This window comes from Lepidochelys olivacea (assembly GCF_965140295.1).
Source record: "Lepidochelys olivacea isolate rLepOli2 genome assembly, chromosome: 2".
NCBI classification, from domain to species: domain Eukaryota; kingdom Metazoa; phylum Chordata; order Testudines; family Cheloniidae; genus Lepidochelys; species Lepidochelys olivacea.
Window position 1 is genome coordinate 160,714,659 of NC_140412.1, and position 18,367 is coordinate 160,733,025.

General features: G+C 40.9%; 1 protein-coding gene across 1 annotated transcript in view; it reads left to right on the plus strand.

Annotated features, from left to right (window-relative positions):
* Nucleotides 1-18,367, plus strand: part of MOCOS (molybdenum cofactor sulfurase) — a 421,823-nt gene that overhangs the window by 311,154 nt on the left and 92,302 nt on the right. The window contains exon 6 of the mRNA XM_084620329.1: nucleotides 14,017-14,216. Within this exon, the coding sequence (XP_084476455.1) occupies nucleotides 14,017-14,216 (200 nt within the window). The remainder of the gene's footprint in view (nucleotides 1-14,016; nucleotides 14,217-18,367) is intronic.

An 18,367-nucleotide genomic window follows, 5' to 3' on the forward strand; every position in this document is an offset into this window, starting at 1 on the left:
ACTGGCAACCCTAGGAGCATTATCTTGGCTCGTTTTTGCAAATATTTAGCATTTACACTGATTTGGGCCTAATAATATGCAGAAGGATAAATCAAAATAAAAAAGAAAAGCATTTTATGAATTGATTTTTTTTAAATCAAGGGACCCATGCTTTTGCATAAAGGCTATCATAATGAAATCTGTTCAGTGCCACAAAACTGGAGATATGTAAACTTTCATAATCTGAAGCATCTCTGTGTATTTAAAGGTCATTCAGCTAAACTTGTGTCAACTTTCTTTGCTGACAGAAATAATACTTACTATCTGTTTTGTATAGCAGTCATATGGACTCTGACTCATTTTTAAAGATTGCTCTTTGATAATGCTGTAAGTACCAAACCCTTTTCATAGTCATGCTTTTGATTTATAGTAGCTGGACTGCACGTCTCCTTCTCATTTTGAGGGGCAGGATGATTCAGGCGGGAAGAAAGAAATTATTATTTGTACATGTAGCTCTTTAAACACCAAGAGCCCAGTTTATTACTTATTTATTTTATGAAACTAGAGTCACCTGTCTCTGCACTCCAGGTAACCTTGACAAATACAATAAATCAAAAAAGAAACAGCCACATCACATACAGTACTAAATAGCCAAGAAGTACAAAAAATAAACCATATTCTCCATTTCTCTTATCTATCACCCCTAATAATATTAACTTCTTCAGCAGACATTTTAAAATATAAATATCTCATTGTATGCCCTGAAGTTCAGCAGTTTTAGACCCAGGTGTGGGGAAAAGAAAGAGAGCCTCACATGGGACATCCTGCTAGCAAACTCCACTCTTTTATACTCTCTTATTTCCCTCTACTGAGAGGGGACCTGCTCAAGTGCTTTTGCTCACATCATCTGTAGCAGTATGTCACAGGAAGAGAGGTGGCATCTGAGGAAGGAAGGTCTGAAGTTATTAGTGTATCTCTTGTCCACACTACTAATAGGCCCTTCATTTCTTTCATATACGACTCTAGCTGGAATTGGAAGTGTTTTCCCTTATGAATTTCCATTTGAATCTAAGGTCTTTATCTGCTCCTGCCTCCAGGATGGAGAATTATCTGTAGAGGCAATTCTCTACTTTGATGCATATGGTCAGATATTAATTTATGACTTGGAAACCTTAATTTACAAGCACGAGTCACACACGTTGTAAAATACTTCAGGTCTCTTGAACTGGATCTAAAGCATAGATTCCATCTGTTTGGGGAGTTGCTGCTTATTTATGTCCTTATAGTAAGTATATTTAGGATGCTGCATAAAAGCTTTTAGTCAAGACACTACTTATTTAGGAAGTAATTTTCCTTAACTAGCAAGCAAAAAAATAAGCAATTTTAATTATTGCTTTATTGAAATTTATTTTAATAATCTAGGAATACTTTGTGACTATATCAAGATTATCAATATTTTTCTCCTTTTTACTGTTCCTGTTTACTGTTTCTGATATTTTTATGCCTGTTTTCTCTTTTAGTTTTCTTTTTAGTGGCCTTGAACACTTGCAACTGATCAAAATACATCTACCCTATACTTTTACAAAATTATGGGTATTCAGTTTTTAACCACCATACTCTATTATTACTTTTAGTTCCTGGTACTTAGAGTGCACACAGTATTTTAGGTGCCAGGAATTTCAGAAGCTATTAGGACCAAACACTGTGATGATGACTTACTGATGGTTAACCTATAGCAGCACTGTGCAGCGCTGCAACAGAACCACTGGAACAGGAGATTGGAAGAGGAGATTGAGTATATCCTTCAGGATTGGCTGTACTTTGATTAAGAATTCTGGAATTCTCATGTCTTCTTGAAGGACCTCTTGATGAGTGAGACTGGCACTGGAAATTGCCATGATCACCCAGATTTGTTCCCTAAGAATGTGTAGCATTGTGTCAAAATAGCAAGTTCTGCTTTTCAAATCTCCTGTTCTTTAATTTGTGAAAATTTATGAAGACTCAAAAATTTTGCCCACACAAGTACATGGCCGAAAAACTACATGAGTCCTGCGCCTGAAGGACTTTGTAGTTCCAGACCCTGCCAGAAGAAATTCATGTGTAAAGAAAAATATGGTGATAGGTTTTCCTTCCCTTCCCCTCAGGCATGTTGTGAGGTGAAACTAATTAATGAAACTTTGCGATTGTTGGGTAAAAGAGAATATAAAAGGGTAAAACACAATTATTCAGCTGGAAGTTCCTGAATCACTGATTTCACAGTAACAGCCGTGTTAGTCTGTATTCGCAAAAAGAAAAGGAGTACTTGTGGCACCTTAGAGACTAACCAATTTATTTGAGCATAAGCTTTCGTGAACTACAGCTCACTTCATCGGATGCATACTGTGGAAAGTGTAGAAGATCTTTTTACATATGCACAAAGCATGAAAAAATATCTCCTCCCACCCCACTCTCCTGCTGGTAATAGCTTATCTAAAGTGATCACTCTCCTTACAATGTGTATGATAATCAAGTTGGGCCATTTCCAGCACAAATCCAGGTTTTCTCCTCCCCCTCCCCCCCACATACAAACCCACTCTCCTGCTGGTAATAGCTTATCTAAAGTGACCATTCTCCTTACAATGTGTATGATAACCAAGGTGAGACTGGACTTCTACATAGAGTGCTTCCGCCGACGTGCACGGGCTGAAATTGTGGAAAAGCAGCATCACTTCCCCATAACCTCAGCCGTGCGGAACACAATGCCATCCACAGCCTCAGAAACAACTCTGACATCATAATCAAAAAGGCTGACAAAGGAGGTGCTGTTGTCATCATGAATAGGTCGGAATATGAACAAAAGGCTGCTCGGCAGCTCTCCAGCACCACTTTGTACAAGCCATTACCCTCTGATCCCACTGAGAGTTACCAAAAGAAACTACAGCATTTGCTCAAGAAACTCCCTGAAAAAGCACAAGATCAAATCCGCACAGACACACCCCTGGAACCCCGACCTGGGATATTCTATCTACTACCCAAGATCCATAAAACTGGAAATCCTGGGCGCCCCATCATCTCAGGCATTGGCACTCTGACAGCGGGATTGTCTGGCTATGTAGACTCCCTCCTCAGGCCCTATGCTACCAGCACTCCCAGCTACCTTCGAGACACCACTGACTTCCTCAGGAAACTACAATCCATCGGTGATCTTCCTGATAACACCATCCTTGTCACTATGGATGTAGAAGCCCTCTACACCAACATTCCACACAAAGATGGACTACAAACCGTCAAGAACACTATCCCCGATAATGTCACGGCTATCCTTGTGACTTTGTCCTTACCCATAACTATTTTACATTTGGGGACAAAGTATACCTTCAGATCAGCAGCACTGCTATGGGTACCTGCATGGCCTCACAGTATGCCAACATTTTTATGGCTGACTTAGAACAACGCTTCCTCCGCTCTCGTCCCCTAACGCCCCTACTCTACTTGCGCTATATTGATGACATCTTCATCATCTGGACCCATGGAAAAGAAGCCTTTGAGGAATTCCACCATGATTTCAACAATTTCCATCCCACCATCAACCTCAGCCTGGTCCAGTCCACACAAGAGATCCACTTCCTGGACACTACAGTGCTAATAAACAATGGTCACATAAACACCACCCTATACCGGAAACCTACTGACCGTTATTCCTACCTACATGCCTCCGGCATTCACCCTGACCACACCACACGATCCATCGTCTACAGCCAAGCTCTGCGATACAACCGCATTTGCTTCAACCCCTCAGACAGAGACAAACACCTACAAGATCTCTATCAAGCATTCTTACAACTACAGTACCCACCTGCAGAAGTGAAGAAACAGATTGATAGAGCCAGAAGAGTTCCCAGAAGTCACCTACTACCGGGCAGGCCTAACAAAGAAAATAACAGAACGCCACTAGCCATCACCTTCAGCCCCCAACTAAAACCCCTCCAACGCATTATCAAGGATCTACAACCTATCCTGAAGGATGACCCAACACTCTCACAAATCTTGGGAGACAGGCCAGTCCTTGCCTACAGACAGCCCCCCAACCTGAAGCAAATACTCACCAGCAACCACATACCACACAACAGAACCACTAACCCAGGAACCTATCCTTGCAACAAAGCCCGTTGCCAACTGTGCCCACATATCTATTAAGGGGACACCATCACAGGGCCTAATAACATCAGCCACAACTATCAGAGGCTCGTTCACCTGCACATCCACCAATGTGATATATGCCATCATGTGCCAGCAATGCCCCTCTGCCATGTACATTGGTCAAACTGGACAGTCTCTACGTAAAAGAATAAATGGACACAAATCAGATGTCAAGAATTATAACATTCATAAACCAGTCGGAGAACACTTCAATCTCTCTGGTCACGCGATTACAGACATGAAAGTTGCTATATTACAACAAAAAAACTTCAAATCCAGACTCCAGCAAGAAAGTGTTGAATTGGAATTCATTTGGAAATTGGATACAATTAACTTAGGCTTGAATAGAGACTGGGAGTGGCTAAGTCATTATGCAAGGTAACCTATTTGCCCTTGTTTTTTCCTACCCCGCCCCCCCAGACGTTCTTGTTAAACCCTGGATTTGTGCTGGAAATGGCCCACCTTGGTTATCATACACATTGTAAGGAGAGTGGTCACTTTAGATAAGCTATTACCAACAGGAGAGTGGGTTTGTGTGGGGGGGAGTGAGAAAACCTGGATTTGTGCTGGAAATGGCCCAACTTGATTATCATACACATTGTAAGGAGAGTGATCACTTTAGATAAGCTATTACCAGCAGGAGAGTAGGGTGGGGGGAGAGAAAACCTTTTGTAGTGATAAACACCCATTTTTTCATGGTTTGTGTGTAGAAAAACATCTTCTCTATTTTCCACAGTATGCATCCGATGAAATGAGCTGTAGCTCACGAAAGCTTATGCTCAAATAAATTGGTTAGTCTCTAAGGTGCCACAAGTACTCCTTTTCTGAATCACTGAGTTATCTGTGTGTTGTGTAGTGTCATTTTGACTGGTTAAGGCAATGGGCCAAGTCCTCTGCTGATGTAAATTGTTGTAGCTCAGTTGTGGCTTTGGCCCAATAATTCCAGTGATTTGTGATATTAGCTAAATAATCTTTAATACTTGTAAAATAGGTCTAAATAAAGGCAATTTCAAAGCAGGTTTTTAGCAATAGTTGTCACTGTTTCAGTATCTCCATGGAGTGAATGAGGCTGGTGTTTCTTCAGTGGTTGCTGCTATTCTCATGATGCTGCCTAGCATGATGGGGCAGTACAGAAGTCAAAGAATCATCTTTGTCTTATGAAAGCAATAGAAATCGGGAGGCTTTAAAGTCGAGATAAGGGAAGTTTTGTTATTTAAATAAAAATGGAAAACAATAGAACTTACCTACAAAAAGTTAAACTTTCAGATTTCCATAGGTTTTTAATGGCAAGACCACTTCATCCACTCCATTGCATATACTTTTCCCTCCAGGGAGAAGGTGAATGAACAAACACCACAACAGATCTCAGTCATGTTGCTTAATGCACTGCTTGAAGTTGCTCAGGTACAGCAATAGAATCTGCTTTCCTTTTGCATCATCCACTTGTCAAGATGGTGGCGTCCACTTTGTTATTCCATTATTTTTTTTTACATTTACACTTTGTACATTTTTCTTTTGTGTAATTAGCTTTTATATTGCTATGCTGGGTTAAACTACCAATCCAGCTCTGAAAAGGCCCCAGTACAAGCTGTCTGGTATTGCCTTCAGCAAGGTAGAGCCGGACCAGCAAGGATTAAGTGGCTTATTAAACTATAGGACCTAGCTGTTAAGTATAAGAAGAAGAAAGGGGAATTGCCCACTCTGATTATGCACAGGAAGGGAGGTGAGCTTTGATTGGGGCCTAGTTTATACCCAAGTGATGACTTTGATTTGGATTTGTCTTACTCTGAAAAAGTAAGGAAAACATTGCTGGTTTTTTGTGTGTGATTTTGTAAGCTACTCTCACTGCTGATAAGGGAAACCCCATTCTGTGACAACTGCACTTCAATTTCTCCTTAAACATTATTGTTGCTACAAGCTGTTGGTTAAGTGTATATTACATTGATCTCCAGGCCCATTCAGAACAAACTACTGGACCAGTATGGAAGTCATGAGGCCTTCAAGTGGACAAAATAGGACTGCAGATTGAGGCCCCAAAGAAAAGTTCTTGGAGAGAGGAATTGCATTTATCTCAGGTCCGGCTGGTGTCAGAGATTCTCTTGCCAAGCAAGGTAGAGGAATAACTAGCGTAAAAAGTTGCTCTGGTGGTTAGCCATAATGAAGTACATTTTGCCCCTTGGCCATAATAAAATGCACAGTAAGAAGATGTGGCTGGGGAATAAAGTAAATAAGGGTCTTGGGGAAAAAAAGTCAGTGCTTAACAGTAAGCTAGATTTATTACCCGTCTGTGTGAGATTGGAGCATTGAGGGAGGAAGAGGTCACAGTTTCATGATTTTCTCAGTACCAGCAGACTGGGTTTCAGGAGTTGGAAAAACCAAGAAGCAAACTCTGGAAAAGCTCTTACATGATGATTTCAAGACACTGTGCAGGGGTAAGCTTACTCCAGTAGACAGGGAAAGGAGAAAGCCACATGAGGCTGTCTGAGCCACTCATAACAGGGGGGCAGTAGAGAGGCTTGGCTGTCACACTCCTCTTTGCAAGTGATGCTGGAAAAGAGGAAGATTTCGGTGCCTTTATAATACAAGCTCCTCTCCCATTTAATGGTTGAGAGGACTACCAAGGGAGGATGTGGTATCTGCTGGACTGGGAAAGACCCTGGGAGCTCTGGAGTTCTGCTTGTGTAAGTGTTTTGGGTATGGATTTATTGCTCTGTTAAAGAAACTCTGAGGACTTATATCACCTGAGTACTTTGGAGAGCTAGTCTGTTTATAAGCTATTATATATAGTGTACTAAATATCCTGGGTTTTACAAAATCCTCTCTATTTCTGTTCTCATTTATCCTACCACTTCTCTGGTGGGCCAGGGCCATTCTGAAATGTTATGCTTTTTATAGTCTTTTTAGTAATATGATCAAAGCCTGTGTTCATGAAAGGGAGTGGGAGGGGGGGATCTCATTGCAAGTAGTCATTGAAATGACTTAAATTTGTAATTGATTTGTAGCACTGTATGGTATTCCATCAAAGAAGTACCTAAACAAAATTGAGTTTCACTAATAATTAAAATAGACATGTTAAGAATCAAGCCAAAGAATATGTGCAGCATCTCCTCTCCACACTGCTCCCAAGAAGTTGAGAACAAGGAAATTCTTGAGGTTGTGATGTTTGAAAATGAGTAGCTGCTTTTCTCAGAATGTTCTGCTTAGTTTACTCAGAGTAAAGACTCTGAACCTTCCTTACCATACAAAGACAGGAGTGTAAACTAGCTGCTCTAAAGAACTGAGAGATGGGGCCGCAAAAAAGCCTTCTGCTCATTAAGATAAACACTGAGTATTTGTTTCATGTTTGGTCTCAGGAGAACGTCCTGAATGGAGGATTAAGCAATTGCTTTCCACTGTCTAAAACTGTTGAGGTGGTGGGGAAGAGAGATGAGAATAAAAGGATTAAAATTGTTATGCACAGGATTAGTGCTGAGAGAGTAGGGATCCCTATATTGCACACAGTATGGAATTAGTGTTGCGGGTGTACAGGGCTTCCGTATTGTATACACAGTAGGTGCATTTTGAAGATTTGAATATGCTGCAAGACTCTATCCAACTTTAGGCACAGACATTTGGTCCTGTGGGGAAAGTAGCATATGTTGGTCACAGAAAGTGAAATTTCTTTCCTTCTGTGAATTATTTATTGTATCCCAAGATCATATGAGAAAGTGTGTCATAATTTATACATGGCTAGAAATTAATTTGGAGGAATAAAAATCCCAAGAGTAAAACAGATTGTGACTCCCCGTGTTCACACAGATAGACCCATCGATGGGATGATTGGTATGAATAAGGAGGTAACAATCTTTCCCATGACTGATATTTTTATACTTAAAAAATAATTTCCACTCATATAGTTTATAATTAAAATAAATGGGACTGTTCTAGCGAGCAACTACCGATTAGTGTGGATAAGGATTTCAAAATCTGGCCTATACCTTCTATGTTTTCTCCGTTTAGATGAAACTCTACATAAGGTCTGTTCCCTGGTTCTACAGAAGAAGTAAGACCAAAAAGCTACATGTTCTCTTCTGCTTCTACACTCCTGCCGGGCCATGTTGTTCCTGTTCATGGTGAATAGGTGTGGGAAGGCAGAATACACTGTCAGAGGTCTAGTCGTGCAGGATGCTAAGCTCAGTCGGAGGCATCAGCACTTTGCAGGAACAGACTCAGTCTGTATTGACTTGTGTATCCTACTTGCATAAGACATCAGTAATAACGCTATGTTATTTTCAGAGTAAAAGCCGTGTTAGTCTGTATTCGCAAAAAGAAAAGGAGTACTTGTGGCACCTTAGAGACTAACCAATTTATTTGAGCATGAGCTTTCGTGAGCTACAGCTCACTTCATCGGATGCATACCGTGGAAACTGCAGCAGACTTTATATACGCACAGAGAATATGAAACAATACCTCCTCCCACCCCACTGTCCTGCTGGTAATAGCTTATCTAAAGTGATCATCAGGTTGGGCCATTTCCAGCACAAATCCAGGTTTTCTCACCCTCTACCCCCCCACACAAATTCACTCTCCTGCTGGTGATAGCCCATCCAAAGTGACAACTCTTTACACAATGTGCATGATAATCAAGTTGGGCCATTTCCTGCACAAATCCAGGTTCTCTCACCCCCTCACCCCCCTCCCAAAAACCACACACACAAACTCACTATCCTGCTGGTAATAGCTCATCCAAAGTGACCACTCTCCCTACAATGTGCATGATAATCAAGGTGGGCCATTTCCAGCACAAATCCAGGTTTTCTCACACACCCCCATACACACACAAACTCACTCTCCTGCTGGTAATAGCTCATCCAAACTGACCACTCTCCAAGTTTAAATCCAAGTTAAACCAGAACATCCGGGGGGGGGGGGGGGTGTAGGAAAAAACAAGGGGAAATAGGCTACCTTGCATAATGACTTAGCCACTCCCAGTCTCTATTTAAGCCTAAATTAATAGTATCCAATTTGCAAATGAATTCCAATTCAGCAGTTTCTCGCTGGAGTCTGGATTTGAAGTTTTTTTGTTTTAAGATAGCGACCTTGACAGTCTCTACGTAAAAGAATAAATGGACACAAATCAGATATCAAGAATTATAACATTCATAAACCAGTCGGAGAACACTTCAATCTCTCTGGTCACGCAATCACAGACATGAAGGTCGCTATTTTAAAACAAAAAAACTTCAAATCCAGACTCCAGCGAGAAACTGCTGAATTGGAATTCATTTGCAAATTGGATACTATTAATTTAGGCTTAAATAGAGACTGGGAGTGGCTAAGTCATTATGCAAGGTAGCCTATTTCCCCTTGTTTTTTCCTACCCCCCCCCCCGGATGTTCTGGTTTAACTTGGATTTAAACTTGGAGAGTGGTCAGTTTGGATGAGCTATTACCAGCAGGAGAGTGAGTTTGTGTGTGTATGGGGGTGTGTGAGAAAACCTGGATTTGTGCTGGAAATGGCCCACCTTGATTATCATGCACATTGTAGGGAGAGTGGTCACTTTGGATGAGCTATTACCAGCAGGATAGTGAGTTTGTGTGTGTGGTTTTTGGGAGGGGGGAGAGGGGGTGAGAGAACCTGGATTTGTGCAGGAAATGGCCCAACTTGATTATCATGCACATTGTGTAAAGAGTTGTCACTTTGGATGGGCTATCACCAGCAGGAGAGTGAATTTGTGTGGGGGGTGGGGGGTGAGAAAACCTGGATTTGTGCTGGAAATGGCCCAACCTGAGGATCACTTTAGATAAGCTATTACCAGCAGGACAGTGGGGTGGGAGGAGGTATTGTTTCATATTCTCTGTGCGTATATAAAGTCTGCTGCAGTTTCCACGGTATGCATCCGATGAAGTGAGCTGTAGCTCACGAAAGCTCATGCTCAAATAAATTGGTTAGTCTCTAAGGTGCCACAAGTACTCCTTTTCTATGTTATTTGTTTATCATCACACTCTAGGGACTGGGAATTCATTTTAGGTTAATCTATATGGAGCACTGAAAAGGAAGCAGAATAGAGTGAAATCCCACATTGTGTTTGTGTACATCACTGAATAAAGTATAATGTTTATTGGATTTATTTCCAGGCAGCGTCAAATAGATTTGATATAACCTAGAAAGCTACTCAGCAGCCAAGCAAATTTAAAAGAAGTATTTGTTTTTCATTTGAGAATAATCGTAGACAGTAGAAAGGAAACGCTTTTCTTTTTTGCACAACAGCAGAGGGGCAAGAAAATTACAAATGAGAGGAGCTGAGGCGAAGCCCATCAAAGTCCGTGAAAAGACTTTCACTGACTTCAGTGGGGTTTGGATCAGGCCATAAGAGAACAAATCCAGACCGAAGAAATATAGTCTACTTCAAAAAGGCAGGATATGAACTTGTACCTGCAATATGCCTCCACAGACAACTGCTGCTCTGGTGAGCAGTATACCATTATGAGCTAGCCAATGAGTGATGGCAGCAGCACCATAGTAGCCATGGAGTAAAGGAACACCTCGGACCCAGTGAGATTTCAGCACCATCACCCCATCAGTTTCTGTAATCAGTATGAACAGCTCATGGGTAAAGCAGCAGTGTAGATGCCTGTGCTGACACTGTCATGATGCCTCAGGGCACAAACAAAGAAATGTTACAGCCAGCAAGGATTGCACAGTACCTAACACCAACACCACAGGGTAAATGGCATATTGCTGGAAGGGGGTCAGTGCGGGAAAGTAATGAGTTGCTTTCGGCAATCTCTGATGTTCAAAAACCATTGCAAATACTTGTTATGCTATTCACTGTGCCAACAGATAGTGTAAAAAATGCTGTGTCACTAGAAACAGAAAATGTGAAATGCTGAAGCCTGAAATGACATTAAGTTAATAAAACAAACACACACACACACACATATAATATACATGCAAGGGATAAAGCAATAAGAAAAGTATTAGTGGAAATATATAAATTTAGACCAGACAAGGAAGTCTACATTATGCATTTGTGCCTTAGGCAGAGGTATACAATAGTGAACGCAAATTACACATCAATGCATAACCTTTACAATAGATATGTGCCTGCACACCTTGTTTTGGTCAACAGTAGTAATCAAACTCCATCAGTAATTGTTACCTGGTCTGCCCTAGATAGGTGTCCATCTCTAAAATAATAGTATATAACGTGTATGCTGCTCACCATTTAAAAATCATTTAGATTAATAAATAACTGCAGTCTCTTAATAAAACAGCTAAAATTCACTAAAATTATAGAGACTGAGTGAGTCTTAGACCCCACTTGCAATGAGCTGAAGATCACAGGCCAATCCCCAAATATATCCTCTTCAAAAGACTTAAAATCTGTCACTGCGCCTGACACCAAATAGGCACTTAATAAAAAAATAAATCCAGATGTTCAGTGTCAAGGAACCTGACATAAGAACAGTCACAGAAATTTATACGCAGGGGACAAAATGCAGAATACACTAACAAATACACTAACAAATACCAGGTAATCAGTTGTAACATATGGTAACCAAACCTTATTTATCTCAAATAGCGTCACCCCCTTGATTTTATTCCCTTCTACCACCATGTATGACCGTGTGCTAGACATGCATTGATTCAAGCACATAGCCCCCAGTGGGAGGCTGAAGATCTGTTGCAATTCTTCTTCCCCCTCCTTCCACTCCCTGGGTCACAGCAAGCAGAAAGGAGGTTGGGGAATCGCAAAAATTATGTAGGGGACAGCACAGATCATTCTCTAAAAAAAAAAAAAAAATCATGACTGAGTCATATATTTGTAATTTTTTTTTTTTTTTTGGTCAGTATCAACCATGACCCATTGGCAATTGTTTTGAAGAATTTTCTTTGACAATCCATCAGCCCTAATTGTGACTCATTCTGCTATGTGAAAATACAGGCACTTGGCTACATTACTTGCCATCTACCTCCTCGGCAGGGGGCAGGAGTAGGGAAGGGACACATGCAGGCTGTTGAATTTGTGTGAGGATAAATAATTAAGAGACTCATTGGTTTCTCACCAATGCACAAAGAAATGTGATTAAGGAACTTTAAATCAAGAATGGCTAAAGGCTAATGCTGTAACAACGGCAGGATATGTGCTCTGAAAAATAGACTGAGAGATTTCTTCAACAAGTCACAAAGAAAGTATCTTAATATTCCATCAGAAAGTTCCTGCCAATTTGGAAAAGCTCTGCATCTGGCGATTAAAGACATCTCAGAAACTGACAGTGCAGTCAGATCTAATAATAGCACTGGCAGTATCACAGAAATAAGCTTTCTCAACAACACTACCACCTTCTAGCAGAAAATGTGCAGGACATCTTAGGCTAGGCAGCCCTTTTCTTCTCAAAGTCTGTGATACTATGAAAGTCCTTTGGGAACTAAGTGTTAAGAGAGAAATTTGCCAAGTTTACCGTGACAAACATCAGCAAATCATGCTAAATAGCTTCTCACAAGACTCCTTGAAGGGCTTTCTGGTGTTCATCCTGTATCTTGTTTCTCCTCACTATGCAGAACATAGAGGTTCTTCACCATATGTCCACCATTTCTATGACTACACTCACTTCATTTTCCCAACTAACATAGCTAAAAAGGACAGCATGCCATTTTGAAACTGGAAATAAATACTACAAAAATAATGTAATTTTTCTGTTTCAGCCAGTAAAAGCATATTATTGTTATTTTGATTAGACTCAGCCCTGGTCTACACTAGGTGGGGGGATCAATCTAAGTTATACAACTTCAGCTATGTGACTAACGTAGCTGAAGTCGACATACTTAGACCTACTCACTGCGGTGTATTCACTACGGTGAGTCGACTGCTGCCACTCCCCCATTGACTCTGCCTGCGCCTCTCGTGGCGGTGGAGTACAGGAGTCGATGGGAGAGCGCTCGGGGATAGATTTATCGCATCTAGAATAGACACGATAAATCGACCCCCGCTGGATCAATCACTGCCCCCTAGTATGGCAGGTAGTATAGACATACCCTCAGAGATGTTGACAGCTCTTTTCTGTATTAAAAATACACACGAGAAAAAACAGATGACACAACTGCTGCTCAGAGGAGTTCAGAGCTTAATGTTGCAACTTCCAGATATCCTGGTACTCGATTGCAGGTCTGCACTTTCGAATTGTTAGGTGTAGCAAAGAAGAAGGGAAAGAAAGCATACTCCTATTTACTGTCCAGGCCAAATTCTGTGCTGACTTACTCCCTGTATAACCCCACTGAAACAAATGGTTTTCATGAGTGTGAGCTGATGCAGAATATGGGCCATCCTTTGTCTTTCCTGTTCTGCAGAAGTGTAGACTGAGAAGAGTATCCCTTCTGTATAATATTAAATATCTGTCATGGGATCACAAATGAAAACCTTTGTTTTGTAGCCTCATATAGGACTATGCACTACAACTAATCTTCCATCCTATGTTAGTACTGATGTAGTTTCCTGATCTGCAGCATTACTTTTCCAGTCCTTGGCACTCCTGAGCAAAAACTGCCATTCTAACAAATGTAGGCCAGAATGATTCTGTGATGTGCACAGACTGGAACCAACACAATTATTCATTGTGTGAACCCATTCAAATTTAAACTCAAATTTTCCCAGCTGAAAAGTGACGTGGATTAACTCAGAGGTAGGTGGCTCTTGTGACATTATAGCACCACTAAAGCTCATTGTAAGAAAAGAAAATTTTGAGAAGTATGATGATTTAAAAGAGCTAATTTCGGCTTTCCAGGCTTTGCACGGGTTGGCTTCTAGCTGTGCTATCTTTTTAAACAAAAAGTTTCAAGAGAATAAAGTGTTTGACAGATATGTTGTTTTCCTCTTAGGTGGCATGGAGAACATAAAACATCATACCTTTGCTTTATCTCGCTACACCTACACAGTGCTGTCTACCTTAAAATATGCTAATGGAGCACCCATTGTGCATATCTACAGTGATTCAGACTTCAGCAGTCCTGATGTCCAGGGTCCAATAATTAATTTTAATGTACTGGATGAAAATGGAGATGTAATCGGCTATTCTCAGGTACACGAACAATTTCATTTTGCTCATCTTAATGTTCAGTTTATACACTAAACACCTTTGTGATTATCTTTTCCTCCCCACCAAATATGCTGTACATAAAAATATTCCCTATGTGTATGTTTTTTCTTCATACCTCTAGATGACACATTTAGTGTTTGTTTATTTTTAAAGGTTTCAGAGTAGCAGCCATGTTAGTCTGTATTCGCAAAAAGAAAAGGAGTACTTGTGGCACCTTAGAGACTAACCAATTTATTTGAGCATTATTTCCATCCAATGAAGTGAGCTGTAGCTCACAAAAGCTTATGCTCAAATAAATTGGTTAGTCTCTAAGGTGCCACTAGTACTCCTTTTCTTTTATTTTTAAAGTAATTGAAAGATAGGGCAATAAAAATGTCTACCGAATGTAATGTGTACAGTAGCTGATGCCAACTTCTATTGCAGTTTTTAATATTGGACCTGTAATGAAGTATTAAAAACTTGTCCTCCGTTTATCCTGTGTTATTTATCCATGACTACATCTATGATCTTGGAGTGTGATTCCCCGGCATGTGTGCACATACTCACGCTAGCTGTCACCAAACTAGCACAAGTATAAATGGCAGTGTAGCTGCAGTAGAACGGGTGGTGGCAATGGAGGCCTGGCTGAGCCAAGCTGTGTACAAACATGCCTGAAATTGGTGGGTATGTACACAGCACGGCTCAGCTGCTACCCATGCTACCACAGCTATACTGCTATTTACGTGCTCTATGAGAGCAGATGTGAATAGGTGTACACGAGCTGGGGAATCACACCTCTAGCTCTTGGCGTAGAATTAGACTTAGCATTAGCAGTCCAAAATATGGGGATGATTCAGTATAGGAGGCACCTTTCCTCTTTCTTTCAACCAATGCTCCAGCATGGTGCTAGGGAGTACTTTGCTACGGCATGTGCTGCCATTTTAGGTGAGTTTGAAAAATGAGGTCCTGGTCATTTTTGTCCCTAAGGGATTCCACAAAAGTGCAAGCAGTTGGCCAGGATACTAGGATTAATCCGCATTTCCCAATATGGATAATTATTGGAGATGGTTGGCAAAATTCTGCAGAACAACTGTTTTTGTCAGAATTTGCCTATTTGTCAAAATTGAAACATTCCATGGAGACTTCAGTTTTGACTAAGTTGCAACAGAACCCTGCCTGGTTTCCTGCCAGCTTGTCTGCCTGGCTTCTTGGTTGACTGCTTGCCAGACTGCCCTGGAATCAGGGACCTCAAGGCTTTCCAGGTCACTGGCTCCAGAGTGAACTGCCTGGGAGTTGGGGACGTCAGGGCTTCCAAATTGTAATGAAACCAAAGTTCAGAATAAAAAAACCTCCACAAAACAGAATTACCTTTCTCTACTTAGCTCTAGCAGTATTTTTTTTTTTGTAATATTTTTGAGGAAGCAGGGAGACTTTAGGTTTCATTGAAATGTTTTTATTTAACGATTACATGAACAGAGTAATGTTTTTAAATCAGATTCATTATCTGATTCAGAAAGTCCCTAAACTTTGGGCTTGTCTACATGGTGAGGTACTGCTCACTATGGGGATGTGATTTCTAAAGTGCACTTTAGAGAAAGTAAATAAGGAAGTGTTATTTACTCTTTCTCCTAACACAAGAACTAGGGGCCGCCAAATGAAATTAATAGGCAGCAGGTTTAAAACAAACAAAAGAAAGTATTTTTTCACACAGCACACAGTCAACCTGTGGAACTCCTTTCCAGAGGATGTTGTGAAGGCCAAGACTATAACAGGGTTCAAAAAAGAAGTAGGTAAATTCATGGAGGATAGGTCTATCAATGGCTATTAGCCAGGATGGGTCGGGATGGTGTCCCTAGTCTTTGTTTGCCAGAAGGTGGGAATGGGCGACAGGGGATGGATCACTTGATGATTACCTGTTCTGTTCATTTCCTCTGGGTCACCTGGCATTTGCCACTGTTGGAAGACAGGATACGGGACTAGATGGACCTTTGGTCTGACCCAGTATGGTCTTTCTTATGTTTTTATATGTTGTGCATTAATTAGTCTTTGTAGTCACTGCTGGTACATACTAAAGGTTCCCGATGGCGCTTTAGCAGCTGTACATTAAAGCGCACTAGGGAAACTTTCAAGTGCACCAGCAGGTCTACAAGGATCAATTAAAGTGCAACGTTTTAGAAGTCATGTCCCCATAATAAACATCGCCACAATGTGTAGACAGGTCCTTAGTCTGTCTCAATGTTTCTCTCACTCTACTTCCTGTTACATACTCGTAGGATCCACCTAATGGCCCTATGCCACAGTTTTGACTACCAAAGATTGCCTTATGTATAGTACCCTTACAATTGCAACAACTCAGATAGCACCTTTCCCCATCCTATGGCTATCCAGGAGACTTTGCCCCATTCAAACAGATGAGACTTGGCCATGGTCATCTATGGCTTCTTGACCTTCGAATTTTACAACACAATGCACTGTATTTGGGAGTGTAATCAGAGACTGTGAAGAAAATTGTTGGTCCAGAAAGCAGCAGTCCTCCTGCTGAGCAACTTAGGCCAATAAGAGCACATAAAACTAGTTTTGCTTAATACTAGCTTCTTAATTCTCTTCACTGAGTGCCCATCAAACAAGTCAAGTTCAAGAGTCTTGTCTTGATTTTCAATTATCTGGGCCCAGGCTGCCTCAGAAACCCCTCTCCCTCTGCAAGCAAGAACTTTCAACACAGCTGCATTCCTGTGGGAAGATGAAACTCTGAACAACAAAGGAGAAATCAGTGCAAGCTAGAGAAAAACTTTATCTGAAATGGTTCCTGTGGCATTCACTACTAAAGCAGTTGAGAACGGCCACAAATTTTACCACCATCTGAACAGATTACTTCTCCAATCTCTGTGCCATAACTTTTCTATAATTAAATGATGAGAAGAATACATCCTGACCTTTGAAGTAAAGAGAGAAGTGAAACAGTAGAACATCAACTTGTATTTTTATGTATTTAAGTGCTCATGTAACACACCGATGAAGTTATAGAGCTGGAGACATTATTATTCTTTTCTTAGTCACCTAAAAACTGTTTTTTAGTGTTACTGTGCTTTGTTAAACAGTTGCCACATTTCATTCCAGAGGTCACTGCATTTCAGGGATGAATGAATTCTACATATGGTCTGTAAAGTGCTTTGCAGACTTTCAGGATGAAAGGTGATATATAAAAATAAGGTAGTAAAGTTATTAATTATTATCATCATTATGTACAGTAGTTGGGAACAACCATACAACATTCCCTTTGAGTTGCCACCAGCTCTTAGCAAAAATTAAACACAACTGCTGCTTGGGCCAAACAATGTTTTTAAACATAAAAAATGCTCTGAACACTTAAAGAAAAATATTTTTAGTCATGTAATTTCATTGTTGCTGCTTGCTGTTAGAGCTGCTAATAAAAAGATGACTTAGTGAACAGTATGCTCCGGATTTTGAAATACAGTAGATTAGTGGTTTTCAAGATTATTTTCATTTGCAGACCCCTACGAATTTTAGAATGGAGATGTGGATCCCTTTAGAAATCTTAGACATAGTCTGCAGACCCCCAGGTGTCTGCAGACCACAGGCTGGAAACCGCTGCACTAGACTCTGATCATTGCTGACATCAGTATGTTGAATGAAAGGCTAATAAAGATTCTTCTTTGAGTAGATGTTCTTCTGGCAGTCGGCGCTCCTGTATGCCTTCCCCAAATCCCGATCATCCCTCAAATCATTCTCAAACTCTAGGAAGATTGGGCCAAGGTCATTCTCAGTGCCCCGGTGTGGCTAATACATTGCTTGTTCTCCATCCTTCTTGATTTCTCTTCAACCTCCCATACTGCTCCCTCTCCATCCTGAACTTATTCACTCAGAAACAAAGCCTCACCTTCCATCCAGCACTCAGTTCCATGCATCACATGATGTCAGGGTTCCCTCCCCACTCTGAACTCTTGGGTACCAATGTGGGGACCCGCATGAAAGACCCCCTAAGCTTATTTCTACCAGCTTAGGTTAAAAACTTCCCCAAGGCACAAATTTTTCCTTGTCCTTGGACAGTATCGCTGCTGCCACCAGGTGAGTTAGACAAAGATTTAGGAAAAGGACCACTTGGAGTTCCTGTTTCCCCAAAATATCCCCCCAAG